The 20,731-nt window shown below is 38.0% G+C and overlaps 1 protein-coding gene across 3 annotated transcripts in view; it reads left to right on the top strand.

The window, feature by feature from the left end:
• The window catches only part of SLCO5A1 (solute carrier organic anion transporter family member 5A1), a 166,659-nt gene that overhangs the window by 92,599 nt on the left and 53,329 nt on the right, over positions 1 to 20,731 (top strand). For 2 of the 3 annotated variants that reach the window (XM_002819164.4, XM_054561726.2), the window contains exon 5: positions 3,766 to 3,930. The exons of the other annotated variant lie outside the window; for it this stretch is intronic. In XM_002819164.4, coding sequence (XP_002819210.4) covers positions 3,766 to 3,930 — 165 coding nt within the window. The remainder of the gene's footprint in view (positions 1 to 3,765; positions 3,931 to 20,731) is intronic. 3 annotated transcript variants of the gene reach the window in all.

Genomic DNA, 20,731 nt, shown 5'->3' with positions numbered 1-20,731 from the left:
GGCCCCAGCCAAATTTTGCTGATTGTCCCAGTAACGCCCATGATGTCCAAGATTCAATCCAGGATCACATGCGTTTAGTTTTTGTGCCCTTTAGTCTCCTTCAACCTAAATCAGTTACTCATCCTTTTTTGTTTCTTATGACCTTGATCTTTTAAAAAAGGTACAAGCAAGTAACTTTGTATATCCATTAACTTTGACTATCCTTCAATTTGGATTTGGTGATATTTCCTGATTTATGCATGTTTGCAGGCACACCACTGAAATGATGCTATGCTCAGTACATAGGAACAGAGACACATAGTGTTAATTTGCTCTATCACTAGTAGGCTAACTTTTATCACTGGGATAAGATAGTATTTGCCAGGTTCCTTCATTCTAAAGTTAATAAGTATAATATATTTTTAATCAATGAGTAATTAAAAAGAACTTTGTGGGGAAATATTTTGAGGCAATGTAAGTACAGTTGACACCTATTATTTGTGCAGCTATGTTCTATAAAGTCACTGTGAACACTGGATTAGCCTGGACTGAACTTCGCTCCTACGGAGGGTACAGGGTTGGCTTCCTATTACAACATAATCCTCAACCAATCAATGAATACATGACCTTGCTTTATGTATCTTTCTGTTTAAAGACTACTTATTTAATATATAGGGTTGATTCATTATCATTGAACTTATGGTCAATTGCACTGTAACTCATGCCTGAAGGAAGCTTATCTAACATCAGTATTTTCTCCGTAAGGCACATCATAGTCTTTTGCACTTTAGGAACCCTAGACAGCACTGCAGCACAAGGGATTTTAAACAATGAGATCACCAACAAAAAGTACAAAAATGCAAAACCTGTGAGACAATGTATTATGGAAAGGACATGAGTTTACAATACACGAGCAGAAACAAGAAAGCAGAGTGTCACCTTGTTCCACCTCAGCTAGGAATGTGTGCATTGGACGACTCAAATTTTTCTCTGGTCTGCACGTGACTGTGAAAGTGCTGCGAGTGTTAATTTTTGGGGTTACAAATAAATTTTAGCAAGTAGGTGTCTTTGCAAATATGGAATCTGTGGATAATAAAAACCAACTATATCTCATTCCTATTAGATTTTTGCTTACTGGTTTAGCATCTACAGAGGTCAAATTGTCCCAGATTGGGCTATTGAGAATCCTTCAAGCGGTCTTCTGTGTCCTTCTGACATGTCCTCACCATTCCATGAGCACATTTTTGCTTTCTTGTTCAACAAGATTTTCTAGGCTTATCTTGTATTATCTCTGCTCCAGTTGTAAAGTTAGACATTTTTCCAGGGAACTCTTGTTCCTTTTAGTAGAAGATGGTTTTTAGAAACCAAGAATTGGGTGCCAGGTGGATGCATTCCTACCAGGGTGTCATTACTTCTAAGCCTTGTGAGCAAACAGAGAAGGACCTATATTTATAGACACATACAAACACACACACAGTCTATCATCCATGTATCTATCTTCCTCTAATCTATTTATCTATCTGTCTATCTGAACCATGAATTCATACCAGTACCTCCAGTTCCAATCTGATGTAGAACGATCCCCCTTTCCATATTTGTAACTCTCTTCTTTGGCAGTTAGAAAACTGATTTCCATTATTTTCAATGTGTTTATAACTTGCTAAGTCTCCTTTGATGTAAAAAAATCACCCAGTCCCACCAACCAAAGGTACAACCCTGTATACTATTCTCCTACCCCAACTCCTGGAGGGCTGTAGGCTGAAAGCTCAGCCCCAGTAAAGCAGATGAGAAAGGTAGAAGAAAGGAACTTAGAGTCGTTGAAGGTCTGAACTTCTGCTAATTCTTCTTAGATAACAGCAGACTTTTTTAATAAAAGAAGAGAGAACCATCATGCATGTTTTTAGTTACCCTTGAAATTAGAAGGCTATTTTATCATGCCAAATGGCTATAGAAGAAAAACCCGTTCAATGTAACTAGTATTTCTTAAAATAGTCATGTGATAGTATGTTACTTTCTTATGTTAAAAATTTATTTTATGTTTCTCCCAGATGTTTTAGAGTCAACACATTGGCTTTTAATATACTGCTAAACTTAATTTAAATCTTTAAATGTTGATAGGTAATCTTAACTTTCTAAGTTCTAAATTTTGGATATGACATTTTAATTTACAGTGTTTACAAGAGGCTGTAGGGTGATTTTATGAAGCACTTTGATTATGTTTTTCTCTGGTGTGTTTATCCATGTAAAAAAATAAAGCATGCATCTTAATTTTTCTTTTAAATTGTTAATTTAAACTTTAGAAATTAAATTAAAATATAGAACATTAAATTTAGTTTAAATTTTAAAATGATAGTGAGCAGTCTTAACTTTCTAAGTTTCAAATTTTGGTCAATAGGAGGCTATGAATTATAGCTTTAATAAAAGTTCCTGGCTAATTTTAATGAAATGGCTTTGTTATGTTGAAAGAGATAACCGTTCTGAGATGACTGTATTGCCGAAAATAATGCAGCTTACCTTTTCTATGAAGATACATAAAGATTACATAATTGTACATTAATTCACAGAACATAAACCCTTAATAGTCTGGTGTTATATATTTTTCCCAGATGTTTTAGAGTCAACACATTGGCTTTTAATATACTGCTAAGCTTAATTTGAATCTTTAAATGTGGATAGGTAATCTTAACTTTCTAAGTTCTAAATTTTGGATATGACATTTTAATTTACAGTGTTTACAAGAGGCTGTAGGATGAGTATGATTGAGAAGTATATATTTGACCATATAAAATACATTGTTTTGGTTTGTTTGATTTTTAATTAAATAGAATTACACACATATGTACATCTATTTTTGCAGCTTGCTTTACACATTAATACAAATATTTCTTGGAGTTCTTTTACGCCAGTACATACAGCTCTATTTCATTTTTAACTATTGTCTAGTTTTCCATTATATGGCTGTGCCATCATTTATTTAAACATTTCCCATTGATGGAAATGTAGATTCCCCCCTCCTACATTTTTGGTATTATAAATTATGCTCCAATGAAAATACTTGCACATATACCTTGAAGCGCATAGATGGCAGGTTCTGTGAAATAAATGCCTAGACTCAAGGGTGAGGCTTTCCTTTCTTTCTTGGAGGCAGCTCAGCAGGTGCTAAACCCCCACCTTTCGGCTCTCCTTCCTCTTTGGAGATCTTTGTTCCCCAATTCAAGTACCTCAGAGTGTCTGACCTGATGGCTGCATTCTTTTAGCTTTTTAAACTGTGGCTATTTCCTGTTTCATAATGAGACTTGACAATCAGAATTATAACATCATGTAGATGCCCACAGAAGCAGAATAGCTCCATTTTAATATTACTTGGGAGAAGTGGAAATTGTAATTTAAGGCTGCATTCCAGGCACTTTACACATCTAGCGGACTTTAAGGCCTTAACAATAAATAACATTGCGTTAATTACTGAAGAAATGCAAATAATTCTAACAGTTTTTGAAACAGGAACTATCAGTTGGGTACTGCTTGTAAGGATATTTGTGTATGGGTATGTTTTTAGGTACTTTACTTAATTTCCATATCCTCGTTGAAAGTTAAAAAAAAAACAAACAAAACAAAATCTATTTAAAGAGGATGGTTTCTAATCGTCATCAGATCTTTCTATTTTTATTCTTTGGTGGCAAATGTTGCTGAATGGCTATTTCCAGTTCATTTCAAAAACAATTCAGTTTTATTTTGTTTTCCATCCATTGTTTATAACATTCATTTGTCATTTTTGTCATTTTGTAGACCTACCAAGAGCAGCTGTCAGGATCTTAAGCAACATGACATTCCTTTTTGTGAGTTTGTCATACACAGCTGAGAGTGCCATTGTAACTGCTTTCATTACCTTCATTCCCAAGTTCATCGAGTCACAGTTTGGTATCCCAGCCTCCAATGCCAGCATCTACACTGGTAAGGCACTGCCGCTAGGGCTGCTTGAAAACATGATCATTCTGACCGTGAAATACAATGGGTGAAGAGAAAGTTCAATCTAACATCAAAGTGTTAAGCTAGTTCATTAACAGCCGCCTTTCCCCCCGGATTTTAGGAGGAGGAAATCCTGGAAAGTGTTCTCTTTGATTCAGATTGTATTACTATGTGACACATTTCCCAACTGTGTTTTGGGAAGGGAGAGAATTTTGCGTATTTATATTTCTATGGTTCTCAGTTTAAAAAATGAAATAGGCAATGACATTCAAATTTACATCTAAATAGATCTTTTTATGGGTTGGCATGGGTTTTAAAGTGTTAAGTTAAAAAAATTGATAACCTGAAATATAGATCAGTTTCATGGTAGCAGGATTTCCCCTTCAGAAATGTGAACAGATTTTATTTGAATTACTGGAGATGTGTGAAGTTGAAAAGGAAATGTATGAATTTTATTTTAGATGTTTGATGTCTGGGCAAACTGATTTTTAGGAGACTTTGATGCATATACCCATAGTACTTAGTGTTTAAAATCTTCTTTCGTAATAAATTGGATGCTTAGAAATGTGGAAACATTAATTCTCAGATATTGGAGGAATTTTCAGTATATTATATCATGTAATATTGTAGATATTTTCTTAGTGGTATCAAAGATGGCTGATTGGCCATATCTTCCTAAAGGCTTAATTTATTTAATAAGGTATATTTCAATAGTTGAAGTATATTTAAATAGTGTAGAATTATATAAGGTTTCAGGTGACTTAGGCTCCTACGTTCTCCAATTCCACATTCAAATCCAGTAAACTTGAATTATCTGAAAATGAACAGGCATCACTGTAGAAAGAGAAATTGATTTGAAATATTTGGGTAATCACTTTGTTCTTTACTTCATCTTATACATATAAAGACATACAGCATTGGGTTGTGGGCCGTGGCTAGCACATGTTTTCATAAAGAATACACTGCTGTGGACTATTGTAATTGTGACTTAAAATATGTTTTTCTTGATCTTGGTTGCAAAAATATGTGTTTTCCTATATTAAGGTAAAATTTCCAGATTATTTTATAGTTTGGTTGTGAGAAAATCTAAACCTTCCACTTGTAGTTCAACTCTTCCACTAACCCTTTCTTGAGCAATGACTTTTGGACAGGGAAAGCAAAAGTTGTCTTGTAGTTAGATTCAAAGCCACACAGCTGTTAATTGTAGGGTAGTCTCCAGCATTTCCCAAACTAAGTTTCAATATTCAAAGGTGTTAGTGGGAAGACAGTTTACAATAAAATAAATTTGGAACTTGCTGAGTTAAACAAAGTATCATAGGATTCTTTACTGCAGGCCGTTTCATTTCCTTTAATATGCCAATATGCATCGTGAAACTCCCAGAAGACGACTAAGACTACGGCCTTTTCCAAAGTCATTTGGCCATGAAACCCGATGTTTTTAGAGGCATCTTTTTCATAAACAGTGTTTCCCAGGTTACACATAGGGAAGCCATACTGTGTGCCCCAGTTCCAGCCAGACTAGGGAGCAGAGCTGCCTAGATCATCCCACTTCTCTGCAGATGCACCATTTTCACCCCAGGGTTAGAGGGAGAGTAGTGCAGTGCTGAGCTGCGTGGGCACTAATGCACCTTGAATGCATATGGCTAAAGCCATCTCTTAGTTACTGGTAGAGGCCGAGGCTAGACAGACAACTTGTGGAAAAACAGAATAAAGTGTTCAGCTGGAGCTGGGGTGTCGGCTGCAGACTTCCACAGCAGTGTGGTTGAGGCAGTGGCCACTAAATGTGTCCCACTTGGCCAGGGAAGTGCAGGATTGAATAAGGCTAACTCACAGTGTTCATCCCATGCTCCAATGTCAGAGTTAAAGAAGCAATATCTCAAAAATGCCACTTCCATTCTGATTTTGTCATCAGCAACTTTTGTTTGTTTGTTTGTTTTGATCATAGCCAATGCAGTTTATACAATGTTTGCTATTCCACTTCTTCTGATAAAAAGCTTTTTATTTCCAGGTCACATATTTTTTCTTCCTGTATAGATAGGCATCAAATAATAATAGTCAAGAGATATTAAGATTGATTAAGAGTAGAGGGGGGCCTGTCAAATTGCAGTAAGATTAAACAGAGATGATAATTATTTTTAAAACTCCTCTTGATTTTTCTTTTCTTTTTAAAAAAATTTTAAGTTCTGGGGTACATGTGCAGTACGTGCAGGTTTGTTACATAGGTAAACGTGTGCCATGGTGGTTTGCTGCACCTACAAACCCATCACCTAGGTATTAAGCCCTACATGCATTAGCTATTTTCCCTGATGCTCTCTTTCTCCCCTCAATCACACAACAGACCCCAGTGTGTGTTGTTCCCCTCCCTGTGTCTATGTGTTCTTACCATTCAGCTCCTACTTACAAGCAAGAACATGCGGCATTTGGTTTTCTATTCCTGCGTTAGTTTGCTGAGGATAATGGCTTCAAGTTCCATCCATGCCCCTGCATATGACGTGATCTTGTTCTGTTTTATGGCTGCATAGAATTCCATGGCGCATATGTACCACATTTTCTTTACTCAGTCTATCATTGATGGGCATTTGAGTTGATTCCATGTCTTTGCTATTGTAAATAATGCTGCAATGAACATACGTGTGCACGTATTTTATAATATAATTATTTATATTCCTTTGGGTATATCCCCAGTAATGGGATCACTGGGCCAAATGGTGTTTCTGGTTCTAGGTCTTTGAGGAATCGCCATACTGTCTTCCACAATGGCTGAACTAATTTACATTTGCACCAACAGTGTAAAAGCGTTCTTATTTCTCTACAGCCTTGGCAGCATCTGTTGTTTCTTGACTTTTTAATAATCGCCATCCTGACTGGCATGAGATGGCATCTCACTGTTATTTTGATTTGCATTTCTCTAATAATCAATGATGTTGAGCTTTTTTCATGTGTTTCTTGGCTGCATGTATGTCTTCTTTTGAGAAGTGTCTGTTCATGTCCTTTGCCCACTTTTCAATGGGGTTGTTTGTTTTCTTCTTGTAAATTTGTTAAAACTCCTCTTGGTTTTTCGAATTGTTATCAGTTTAATCATTCTTACTCTCTGGGCATAGATTTCATTTTTCAAAGAAATTTTAAAATCTGAGCTCTTTTGTTCTCTGGATCCCTTTTTTAATGCATGTAGACTGAAATGGGGAATTAAGAAATATATCTGAAAAAGAATTTATCATCTGACAAAGTTTTTGAGTTCAAATTCTCTTTTCACTTAAAAAATTATTTAGATACATACCCTGACCTTCATTGCAATTTGTTTGCGTTGTGTTATGGATAGAGAGGAAGCACCAAACACCTACGGAAGGACTGGCCTTCTATTGCTCACTCGTTCACATTGCCATTGAATGCCAGCTGTGTGCACAGCACTGTGCCTGGTGTGTGGCTGGGGAAATCTAAAGACTCGCACCAGGGCCTTAAGTTGCTTACACATCTAAGAGGAGAGAGAAAACTTATGAAATACATTAGAAAAAGCTGTCTAAATAAATTAACAGAAAATTTGGATCACAGAGATTATTTTCGCTGATGGGGCAGTGTGGCTGAGTTGCATTTCATGGACAACGGCTTTTAACTAGGTTTTTAAGGGAAAGTAGAATCTGCCCATTTGCAGTTTGGAGAAAAGGTGTTTATTTCCTGTGGAGGACCAGCTTGAGCAAAGGCAAAGCAGCAGGGGAGGATAAAGCTTACTCTAGTGGCAGAGGAGGGTGGAGGGGAGAGTTTATCCCTAGGTCAGAAATAGAGCTCCAAAGGCAAGCAGGTGCAGGGTGGGAAATCTGCTCAGGGACCTTCAGCTCCACTTCTCTCATGCTGTAATCACTTGAGGACGCTTGTGCCTGGCGGGAGGTGGTGACAACAATGTCTGACGAGGACATCATCGCAATACCAGAGTCAACCCCACTTCACTCCTCTGGTATATAGTGTGTTTCTACTGAACAGTGGGTCTGTGTCACAGTGCACTGTCCCTGCTCATGGTCTTTCTGCTGACCCACTTGGGGTCACATTTCTCTCTTGAAAGTAGTTAAATATTATGAAGTTGGTATTTTGGAGAAGCCTGAAATGATGGGATGACCCCTTGTATTAGTCTGTTCTCATACTGCTATAAAGACATGTCCAAGACTTGGTAATTTATAAAGAAAAGTGGTTTAATTGACTCACAGTTCTGCATGGCTGGGGAAGCCTCAGGAAACTTACAGTCAGGGCGAAAGGGAAAGAGGCACGTCTTACATAGTGGCAGGTGAAAGAGAGTGAGCAAGAGCAGGAAAAACTGCCTTATAAAACCATCACATCTCGTGAGAACTCTCACCATCATGAGAATAGCATGGGGGAACCACCCCCACGATCACATCACCTCCCACCTGGAACCTCCCTTGATACACGGGGATTATGGGGATCACAATTTGAGATGAGATTTGAGTGGGGACACAGGGCCAAACCGTATCAACCCTGAAGGAGCAGTTATACAGGGTGCCCTTGGAATCCATTCACTGCCGGTAACTAGTTGAATGGCTTTGGTCAAGTCACTTTCCTCCTTAAATTTCAGCTGACACTGGAGTTTATCTGTAACTTGAGGATAGTCTCTCCCCTGTCTCTCTCTATGTCAGCATTGTTGTGAGGATCAAATGAAGTAGTGAATAGTGATTTGTTTTGAAGCTTACTTAACTTCAAATAGGTACAACAATATAAATGGAAAAATACAACCTGACCATGTCACAGTAAAGAAAATTATTATTTATGATGATAGTACCTTACATCTGAAGTTGTGCACTTTGAATAGGTCTGAGAATAAAATTTCTTTAATAATAACGATGATAATAAAAACACTGCTGACATGTACTGAGTGTTTACTAAGTCCAAGGCTCTACCTAAGCAATTTTATATGGGTAACATCATTTAATCTATGTAACTAATGCCTATGAAGTAGATATTATTAATTATGCCAGTTTTCCAGATGAGGAAAAAAGGCCCATTGGGGTTTAAGTAACTTGCTTAAAGGCAAATAGTAAGTGTTAGAACTGGATGCTACAGTCTTGTACTCCTTGGAGTACATAAATATTGCTACGTGATTTTTTTTAGACGGAGGCTCACTCTGTCGCCAGGCTGGAGTGCTGTGGCGTGATCTTGGCTCACTGCAACCTCCGCCTCTCGGGTTCAAGTGATTCTCCTCTCTCAGCCTCCCAAGTAGCTGGGACTACAGGCATGCGCCACCACACCTAGCTAATTTTCGTATTTTTAGTACAGACAGGATTTCACCATGTTGGCCAGGATGGTCTCAGTCTCTTGACCTTGTGATCTGCCCACCTCTCCCTGCTCATGGTCTTTCTGCTGACCCACTTGGGGTCACAGTGCTGAGATTACAGATGTGAGCCACTGTACTCGGCCTCGCTATGTGATTTTTACTGAAATATCGTAATACGTATATGCTGTTGTCATCATTTTGATTTAGTTTTTTCACTATTTCCAAAAAGACAATATTCCAAAGGTTTTAGGATTCCACTTCCATCCACTCAGCCATGGTCCACAACGTCTGTTTTCAGAGCACTGTGATCTTTCAGCATTGCCTTTGCTTGGGCTCTTGCCCTTTGATGTGTAGAATTATAGAGTTAGAGCTATTGGTTTGTCTTTACAAGGGAAGTAGCCTTGGAAAATTCCATTTTGTTTTTCACTGTAGAATAATTGAGATACTTACTTCTGTGGTAAAAGAATTAGGTTGGGGTGTAATTTTAAAAATTACTGTAATTTTTATTGTTGTCTAAATAACCAAATATTTGCCATCCATCTTCAGCCACTGAATTGGGATTTGGTTGAAGTGATTTGCAGCAGTGCCACTGAACTTAAATTGCAGCCTTTGGGAATCACTTCATCTTTAGATGTAAGAGACATATGAATGGGCTTTGATTTTTTCATTCTTCTAAGAGCATCAACAGCTTTTATATAATTTTATGAGCATTTTTTAAAATTTTTGTACTAGCTTTGTAAACATATACACAGATTTTTCTTTTTAATGTTGAGATTAAGCATTTAAATACAAATCTAAGGGTTTTAGGTGTAGATGTCCACTATCACTGGCCATTTCCAAGGTCAGGTAATGACACTTCGCCCTGAGACGTGTGCTGACACCACTCAAGCATGGTGGCTCTGAGAGAGGAGAAAGGTACTTGCAAACCAACATTTTGTAGCAGCTGCTAAAGTCTTCCCACTTATATCATTTTAATCATTATTGAGATGAATAGAAGCTATTAGGAACAAAAAGTGAAAATTATAGGCTCTCTGTCTTTTGGGGAGAGAGGTATGTATTAATATCATGCTGAATTACATTTGTTTTTCTTCAGTGCTAATGAGAACTTTTGTAAGAGCTTATAGTGGACAAAAAGTCAGAACACTCAGCTTCTCTTTATTTATCAATCAACTAATTTAAGGAATGTTTGAGTGTCTACCATGTGGCAGGTTCTTAGCCAGTGCTCTAATGATGGCAGTTAAACAGGGTTCAATTGCTCTTTAACAATGTCTTTAAGACTCAGAGGACCCAAAATGATAAGAAACACATTGGCATTTCTTGCAGGAAAGGATACTACATGGCATCAGCATTAAAGTAAAGATGTATTAGGTGGGTGCAAAAGTAATTGCGGTCTTTGCTGTTGAAAGTAATGACAAAAACTGCAATTACTGGCTGGGTGTGGTAGCTCATGCCTGTAATCCCAGCACTTTGGGTAGCCGAGGCGGGTGGATCACTTGAGGTCAGGAGTTTGAGACTAGCCTGGCCAACATGGCGAAACCCCGTCTCTACAAAAAATAGAAAAATTAGCCAGGCGTGGTGACACGTGTCTATAATCCCAGCTACTCGGGAGGCTGAGAGGCATGAGAATCGCTTGAACCTGGGAGGCAGAGGTTGCAGTGAGCCGAGATTGTGCTACTGCACTCCAGCCTGGGCAATAGAGCCAGACTTCATCTCAAAAAAAAAAAATTGCAATTACTTTTGCACCAACCTAATACTTTGCAGCCACAGGCCATCTTACAGCAAGAGGCAGGATCCACTTGTCCCCTTCAGAAGGGGGTGGCAGGACCCACTTTCTCTCTTATACCAGGCACCACTGATATGTGTGTATGGATGACCCAGGAACCATAGAATCCAAAGTGGTGTTTTATGTTTTAAAATATTTAAAATGCTTGAATATTTTTAGTATTTTCTTGGTCCCATAGATTCCTGCTATGTAACCAGCTTCAACAGCCGAGCTCTCCAGGGGTCTTAGTGAGACCGGTTACGATAAACATGAAATGAGCATGTTTGGAAAAATGGTTTCATCTAAGATTTTAGAGAAGGAAGAAATTACAGAGTTCATGCTCATTTTTGTCAGTAAACAATGTTGACAAGCTGGCACAAACCATCCTCAACCACTTCGGACCCATAGTTATAAGGCAACACTGTTCATGAACATGTTTTGTGCCTTCACTAGGAGTCAGTGCCCTGCAGATGCACGTTGATGATTCGGCAGGACAGCTCAGGCTAATTCCAGGCCTGTGTAGTTACTCCTCACAGGGATTCCTAGGGCTTTCGCAGTACATAAGGTGGACAGTGTTTTTCTCTCCAGGTCTGTTTTCTAGTCTAGAAAATAATAACTTGAACTGAAATGAACTCTATAATTCTTCCTTCCCTAAAATCTTAGATTAAATAACTTTCCCAAAACCGTGTGTACCAAATACACATTTATTCTTACCTTCCCTATAGAGTTGTTTTCTTAAAAGGGACTAGTTATTAACCAATTCATCACTCTGGTATTTGTAGTAATGTTTCATCCCCACAAACTCTGGCCATGTCCAGAATCAATATTATCTGTTTTGTTTTGCTGTGGACAGCCTAATGTAGTACCCAGACCTCTCTGAATCCCAGATCTGTGACTTAACTAGATGTATGCTTTTAGCCAAGTTGCTTACCCACTCAGAGTCTCAGTTTCTTATTTGTAAAATGTGAGTGATCATTCCCCAGGGCTACTGTAAAATATTAAGTGAGCTAATTAGATCTTAAAGCATTTGGTATATAGTAGATAATCAAGAAAAATCAGTTTCTCCTCTTTTTCTGTTATGAAACTGTGCTAAATTTAAATTTCCCTTAGGAAATCTTGTTAGGTTTTCTGATTTTAAAACAAATTGTATTGGTCTACTTTACAGTGGTAATTGGAGGGCTTTTTGTTAAATCCCACCTGCGAAGAGAGGTAATACAGTCATATAAAATGGTAAGAAGTGACTATTTTCATCTTGATCATAGGAGTAAAGTAGCGGAAACTTTCTGGGGCAGGAGACAGTAAGGAGGTTTAGGGAGGGATGTCCATGCTTGCAGCATATTACGAATCTCTCTCTCTCACACACACACACGCTCTCTCTTTCTCTCTTTGAATTATTCCAAATCAGTTCACCAAATGAGCAGCTTCTTGTTTGGCCAGTTCCCCCAATGACCATAATTTCTTATGTGATTCTTTCTCTTTATTTACTAGTTTTCAGAGTAAAAATTTATATTCTAGCAAATTTATGTAGTGGCCAATAATTTGTTAAAAGTATTATGAACTCATTTTTAGGTGTTTGATGTGCTTTACTCCATTGCAGTTATCATTTTTTTTTTTTTTTTTTGGGACGGAGTCTCGCTCTTTCGCCCAGGCCGGACTGCAGTGGCACGATCTCGGCTCACTGCAAGCTCCGCCTCCCGGGTTGACTCCATTCTCCTGCCTCAGCCTCCCAAGTAGCTGGGACTACAGACGCCTGCCACCACGCCTGGCTAATGTTTTGTATTTTTAGTAGAGACGGGGTTTCACCATGTTAGCCAGGATGGTCTCCATCTCCTGACCTCATGATCCTCCCGCCTCGGCCTCCCAAAGTGCTGGGATTACAGGCGTGAGCCACTGCACCCAGCGAAGTTATCATACTTTTTGATGCTCCAGTTGCCCAGTCTTTGGCCATTGGGAGCCCCTTAAAGTCAGCACCTGTGTCCTTTGGCTCTACCTCAGTAGTCTTTGTGGTTTCTGTCATGACAAAAGGTGACTCACTTACCTTCCACATTTCCTGCCCTAGACCTCGGATCAGTCGTATATCTACAAGGAATCTTGGTTTCTTTGACAGGAAAATGGTACTTGGGCACCATCATCTGGACGCTCGGGTTGCCCATTGCTCATTGCTACAAGATCATCATTGTTTCTGGACTTTTTCTAATTAAAAAAAGTCATGAGATTATACTGATGTTTGCACTTCAAATGTTAATATTACAGTTATTACTTACCTTTTCTGATATTATATTTTAATCTCTTGTTTAATGATAAAAATCTTTTTTCTAATGACTTTAACATAATTATTTTATTCAAGTGTGTGTGTGTTTGTATGTATGTATAATAATTTCAAACCAATTCTCAATATTATTTATTAACCATAAACCATAAGACGTATAGCACAGAAGTTAATCATAAAATACTAAATACAGCTTTAGACTTTTGAAGTTTCTTTTATTCAAAGGCCATTTCTTACTGCAGATGTGCAAAATACTGTTCTGAAGTTATTTGAAGTAATTCTTCTCTGTTTGGTTATATCTGATATATTGTGATGTTTGTTTTAATTTGTTTTTGGTTTTTAATTTTAGAATTACCTTTTTAAAATTTTAAAGTTAAATTTGTATTTAAAATTATATAAAACATTTATATGGTTTGAAGGTCAAAACTATAAACAAAGTATATTCAGAGAGGCCTCAATTCCATTCCAGTTTCTTCCAATTCTCTTCCTCTCTCTATAGGAAGCCATTTAAAAAATTAGTTTATCCTTTTTTTATTTCTTTTTAAATACATAAGTAAATACATGTATTACATATGCAATATATATAATATATATGTCGGTATTTTACATTAGTGTTTTTCACCTTTCTTTCCAAAGGTTGGCATGCTATATGCCCTGTTCTGTACCATACAGTCTAGAGACCTTGCTCATTTCTGGATAGCTGCACAGTATTCTATTGTGTGAAGTCTATTCAGTCCCCTAATGATGGGGGTTTGGTTGTTTTCATTCTTTTACTGTGACATGATAGTGATAGGTATAAGTCACTTCATACTAAATAACCCATTTGTCTAATACATTATACTGGTTCCTTTTAAACTATCTGATTGCCCAGCATATAGTTTGCGTTTGCGCTGGCAGAGAAGCTGATTCCAGAAAGAGAAAGGAGACTGAGAGGCTGTGAATATTTTTGTCACATAATACTCAGGCCTCATCCTTCCCACACTCTTTCCTGCCCAAGATTTAGCATTTACCCTCAGATTCTTATAAAGATCAAAAGAATGAATCTTTGTGAAAATACTTTAAAAAGCCTTACAGCTTTTGGGAATCCAAAGCAAATTGACATCTTTCCTTCAGTGGAGCCTGTGCTATGATGGTAAAAACCGGTGAACTTTATTAGGCTTCCACTCTGAGCCAGGCATGGCGTTAGTGAGGTGCCTTCCGTGCATGCTTTGCAGTCTTCGCCACATTACTGAAGTGGGAGGGAGTCCTTCTCTCTCCAGTGAAGAGTTGATGAAAATGAGGCAGGCAGAGCAATTTTTGCAAGAAACACACCTCACAATCCATTATAGGTCCATATTATACAGATTGAACGGGTCCTCAGAGAAGCTGCTTGCAATTTGGAATTTTTATTGTGTCAATTTTTTCTTCTCCAACTTTCATGTATTAGATAAGTCATATAGCATAGAAGTTAAGAGGGTCAGTTTAGGAGACAGATCTTATTGAAATTCTTCCTCTGTTTTTTCATCCACCCATCCATCCAGCCATCCCTTCACCCACTCATCCATCTATCCACTCACCCACCCACCCATCCATGCACAACTATTTATAAAGATTTTGCTATGCTGGCACTATGCACAGGGAAGCCATATGAGAACACAGACGGGTCCCACCTTCAAGGCCTCACAGTCTAGTGAACCTTGTAGTCTGCCTGTGACCCTGGACCAACTCATTAACCTCTATGGGTAGCAAAGGCTCTGAGAATTAAATGAGAGAATGTATGTTGTGGGCCTCACACAGTGCCTGGAAAGTAGCTATTAGTAATAAATGTATTGCTCACTTTATGAGATCTTCCAGGAAGAGGAATCTAAGGCAGAAGAGTAAATGCAGGACTTAGGACATGTGGAAAACATTCGTAAGAAAGATTATCTGGAGGGAATGGATTTTAAGAGGAAGAAGAAAAAGTGTGGCTAATAGGAGGTAGAGCTGGGGCATGGTGGCTCATGCATGTAATCCCAGCACTTTGGGAGGCCAAGGCAGGTGGATCACTTGTGGCCAGGAGTTCGAGACCAGCCTGACCAACATGACAAAACCCCATTCTCTACTAAAAGTATAAAAGTTAGCTGGGCGTGGTGGCGCACGCCTGTAATCCCAGCTACTCAGGAGTCTGAGGTGGGAGGATCGCTTGTACACAAAAGACAGAGGTTGCAGTGAGCCGAGATCACACCACTGCACTCCAGCCTGGGCAACAGAGTGAGACTCTGTCCCCGCCCCCCCCCCCCAAAAAAAAAGGAGGTAGGAAAATGAAAGAGAAAGCAAGAGACTTGATACTGAAGTGAAAGGCTGAGGAATAATCTCATCTGAACTGAAGGAGGTTGGAGATGTAATATCAATGATAACAATACAATTGCTTTAAACGTGTATCAGCTGAATCAGTGTAGGGTCAGGGCCAAATGTTTATATCTCTGATTTATTTACTCTGCATTTATTTTTCCAATATAAATGGCTACTTTTCACAACTCTTAGTGGGAAAAAAGAAATTTTAAGTGTTTTAATTTTATATATTTGGGCACAGTGCAGGAAAATGTCTGTTGACTAAATCTTTCAATTAACTAAAATGTTTTTTGCTTCACTTATCTTTGATGATTAATAGCACAGTCCGTATGTCTGGGATTTGTTTCCCAAGCACATGTGTGCACGCTCAACTGAAAAACAAAGACAAACATGACCTACTTATGAGGATATATTCTGGGCTCTGAGGACATTCACCTCGGTGCTCTGCATATCACCACATCTATGCTCACAGCACGGTGCTCTGAATAGCCCAGAGCCCCTTGAGATCCTTAGTCATAAAAAATATTATGTGTTGTTCACAGAGAAGGATTTTTTGTGAATAAAAGTCAGGTTGAGAAAGATTAGAAAGCTTTTCAAAAAGACTGAAAATCCAGAGGAAACACTGAAGTCAGAAGCAGACGTAGGAGCGTTTCTGCTACTGAGTGCATCTTATCCTTGGTTCAATCAACAAAGATATGCCCAATAGATTTGATGAAGTAATGAATAAAAACTTTCATCTTCCTGACCCTTAGGGTTTGCATCTTTACAATGAGGATTTGAATTAGACAATGTTTCACTAAAGGGCAACTAACAAACATCCCACCATCCCCCACGACTTACAAAATCCTCTGATTTTTATGAGTAGTTTCTTTTTCCAGGCATTCAAGTTAATCACTATCTTACCACTTTACTTTGGATCTATACCTTTTCCTGGCAGTTAAAATTTCTTTTGTGTATACATACATACATACATACATACATCTTTATTCTTTTTCTCCCTCGGTACATGAGATGGAACTGAGGTTGAATTGCTTCACTTTTTGCCTTTCTGGGGGTACTTTACAGGAGTAAGGTAGCTCGATGGTTAAATTTCTGCTTTTGAGAACCCAGAAACTTCTTACTGGGCGTGTTAGCAGGCCCATACCTGCTAAAATGAGTGATCCCTACCTGCTCTGTACTGAACCAATATGATATAGGAGAAAGGTTGTGGGTTTTGGCATCGGAAGTTCTGGGTTCAAGATCTGCCTCTGCCCCTTACAATCTGTGTAGCCTTGAGTGAGTCAACTAATTTGGCTTCAGTTTTACTGGCTGTGAAATGCTATAACTGTATCCATTTAGAGGGTTTTTGAAGTTTTAAAAATTAAAAATTACTTAAGTGTAAAGAACAACACAAATATTAATTATTAATGAGAATGACCCTGGCTTTTCTCCCTATTTATCAGATAGACCATCCTCCATATAAATGACAAGAGAACCAGGGTTATTATTGAAAGAGATGAGGGAAGGGGAAAAGTAAGAGACAAAGTAGATAATTAATAAAGACACAGGTGTGAATTCAAGCATCCATTGCCTCACAGTTAGTGGCACACTGCGGCTAGTGACAAACTGTTCTGACTCCTAGCTCATACTGCCACTTCTTATTTCCCCAGAGATGCTTTCTGTTTACTCATAAAGATCACATCCTGAGCTAATGAATATCCTGGCCCTTAAATGTGGCCAGGATAGAGTTATTACCACACAGGCAGGAAATACCTTACTCTTTTTTCTAAAGAATGAAACATGTGCTTAGACATTATTAGAAATGGAAGTAATGTCCTTTTGCTGAACCATCTCACAATGGACCTCAGCAAATTAGCTTTGCTGCCAGGCTCAGCTTCCTGGTGAGGCATCTTTCCATTGTCCAGAAGGGAGAACTTGGGTTTATTTGGATATGTTACTGTTAGTCTGATTAGATTTCAGGCTAATAGTTAATTTTTTCAAGTCATTGTACTGAAATTCTTCTCCTATCTCTATTTGCAATAAAGATGAATATAATTTATGTTCGATTTTTGATTAAAGTGGTTATTTAGAAACATAGGTGCACACTTCCCTTATTACCTGTGCAAGAGACAATTTGTGTATGCTCATTTTATATAGAGTAGTTCGGTGATATTATTATTCAGCATTATTCAGTGATACATTATTCAGTAGTTCAAAAGATATTATTTAGCAATATCTTCCTTAAATTTGTTTGAAATAGGTACTGTATAAATACCAAACCCTTTTGAAAATGTAAAAAATTGAATAGGTATTTGTATATTAAATGCAAAAATTGAATGCTTAGATATTGTAGTATCCTTTAAGTCAACTGGCATATAGTGCTGTTTCTAAAAAGCATACCGGGCCGGGCATGGTGGCTCACGCCTGTAATGCCAGCACTTTGGAAGGCTGAGGCAGGCAGATCACCTGACGTCAGGATTTCGAGACCAGCCTGGCCAACATGGGGAAACCCCATCTCTACTAACAATACAAAAAATTAGCCGGATATGGTGGTGCATGCCTGTAGCCTCAGCTACTCAGAAGGCTGAGACAGGAGAATCGCTTGAACCTGAGGGGCGGAGGTTGCAGTGAGCCGAGATTGCGCCATTGCACTCCATCCTGGGTGACAGAGTAAAACTCAGTCTCTGAAAAAAAAAAAAATGCATACTAAAATTGTTGTTACACAAATGAGCACCTATCCTATTTCCTGGGGAAAAACTTCAAGGAAAGAGATGTTTACAGCTCTCATTAGCTTCCTTTTCTATTAGTTAATAAACCTGTTCATGTTTTTTAAAGTATGAACCTTTTCCTCTCACTTCAAATTTTTTTTTTCTTTTGCGGGATATAAAGGATAAGTGAATTTTGATTTTGAGAAAGATGTTAACTTGGGCTGGGCATGGTGGCTCATGTTTGTAATCCTAGCACTTTGGGAGGCTGAGGCTGGAGTATGGCTTGAGCCCAGGAGTTCGAGCCTGGGCAACGTAGTGAGACCTCATCTCTACAAAAAAAAAAAAAAAAAAAGCTGGGCATGGTGGCTTGTGCCTGTGGTCCCAGCTACTCAGGAGGCTGAGTTGGGAGGATTGCTTGAACCCAAAAGGCAGAGGTTGCAGTGAGCCGAGATCGCACTACTGCACTCCAGCCTGGGTGACAGAGTGAGAGCTTGTCTAAAAAAAATAAATAAAATAAAAAAAGAAATGTGTTTAATTTGTATTCAAACATTCATCATGCACAACATTAAAATTATTAACAAAAACTACCTCATAGACAGAACAAAAAAATAGTTTTAATGTTACACAAAACAAATGCATCTTTACAAATACTTCAATATAGCTGAAAATAAAAGCTCTGGTCTTGTGCTATACTTTCCATGTTGTGGTCAATGTAAAATCTAGATTCTTCAGTAAGTTTATTTTGTTGTGTCTTATACTAACATGAGTAAACTTAAAATGCCAATAACTTGCCAAAGAATATATATTTACTATAGTCTCATATATTGTGGCTAAATTATGCATCAAGAATAGTCAGTCACTACCTCATCTCTGTCTCAGCCAAATTCATTGATGTGTATGTATGTTCCTACATATGTATGTATACATTCACACCCAATACGTACATGCATACACAAATATTCACGCACACACATACACACACCATGCACGTGTTAACAAATCTCATCATTTTTGTCTTGAAGATCTGAGTTTGTTTTAGGAGACAGTGTAACTAACTGAAAAAATGAGTAAGAGTTAAGAGACTAGGTTTCAGTTTTAGAAGGAACAATGGACCTGGAACTTAGGCAACAGATTTCTCATGTCAGACCTGGAAGAGCTCTGCCTTTGAAATCAGATTTTTGTCCTGTCTTTGTTTTGTTCGCTTGTGATCTTGGACAAGATGTGTCATTCATGTATCTTAGTTTCCTTATACAAAAAATGGGAATAAATAATAATCCATAAGATTAAATACTATTAAGTGTACTTCAAGACTTGAAGTACTCCATACATTTATTATGATCGTTACATTGTCATTTCATTTTCTCAGTCTGTTTTCTTATCTGTATAAGCAGATAATACCTGTTTATAGAGCTATTGTATTGATCAATTAAATAATTGATGTGAATGTGCTTTGAAAAAGTCGTAAGGGCTTATTTCCCTCCATGGGTTTAGGTTGTTGTTGGTAATCTTGGTTAAAGTTGAAGTCAGCTCACTCTAACATAAACACATTTGTTATTTTATTTTATTTATTTGTTTTTTTGAGATGGAGTGTTCGCTCTGTCACCCAGGCTGCAGAGCAGTGGTAGGTCTCAGCTCACTGCAACCTCCACCTCCTGGGCTCAGGCGATTCTCCTGTCTCAGCCTCCCAAGTAGCTGGGACTACAGGCATGTGCCACCATGCCTGGCTAGTTTCTGTATTTTTAGTAAAGATGAGGTTTTGCTATATTGGCTAGGCTGGTCTTGAACTCCTTACCTGAGGTGATCTGCCCGCCTCGGCCTCCCAAAGTTCTGGGATTACAGGCATGAACTATCATGCCTGGCTTATAAATACATTTCATCTTTTAATCATAGCACTTATTTTTTTGGTGTGTACCTCAGGATTGAAGACAATAAGGGGATAAACCCTTTGAAAGGAATTTTGAGTTTCCTGCTGTTTTAGGTGGAAAATTAGTCTAAAATATCTTCCTTTCTGAAATAAATAGGATTTGAAAGAATTGATCCTAAAGTAAGTTTCTATAAATAAAAACATTTTTTCTTCATTTTTAGAATAAAACTGAGCACCTATTCCTTCAAAAATGAAGTGGCTTAAATGACTGAAAAGATCTCACAAAGAAAATAACAAACATTTGTAATTTAAATGTATGTTTATGGGAGCACTAGCCTCATATAAATCTAGAAAAAGCATTGGATTTAGAATCAGAAAACAGTCTAGGCCTTGCTCTGGCATTAATTAGCCAATGATTTGAGGCGAATCACTCATCTTTCCAGAGTCTCACTTTTATTTTATCATCTATAACACAAGGTAGTTAAATACATGATCTCTGGGCTCTTGTGTTAATTTAAGATTATATACTTTTTGAGAATATCAGAGACTCAAAGGAACAGAGGCTTGAACAAAAGAGATCTTTATTTTTCTGTCACATAAAATTCTGGACATAGCTCAG

Source organism: Pongo abelii, chromosome 7 (assembly GCF_028885655.2).
Source record: "Pongo abelii isolate AG06213 chromosome 7, NHGRI_mPonAbe1-v2.0_pri, whole genome shotgun sequence".
Taxonomy (NCBI): domain Eukaryota; kingdom Metazoa; phylum Chordata; class Mammalia; order Primates; family Hominidae; genus Pongo; species Pongo abelii.
The sequence above is the reverse complement of the archived record's forward strand: the minus strand, read 5'-3'. Positions and strand labels throughout refer to the sequence as shown.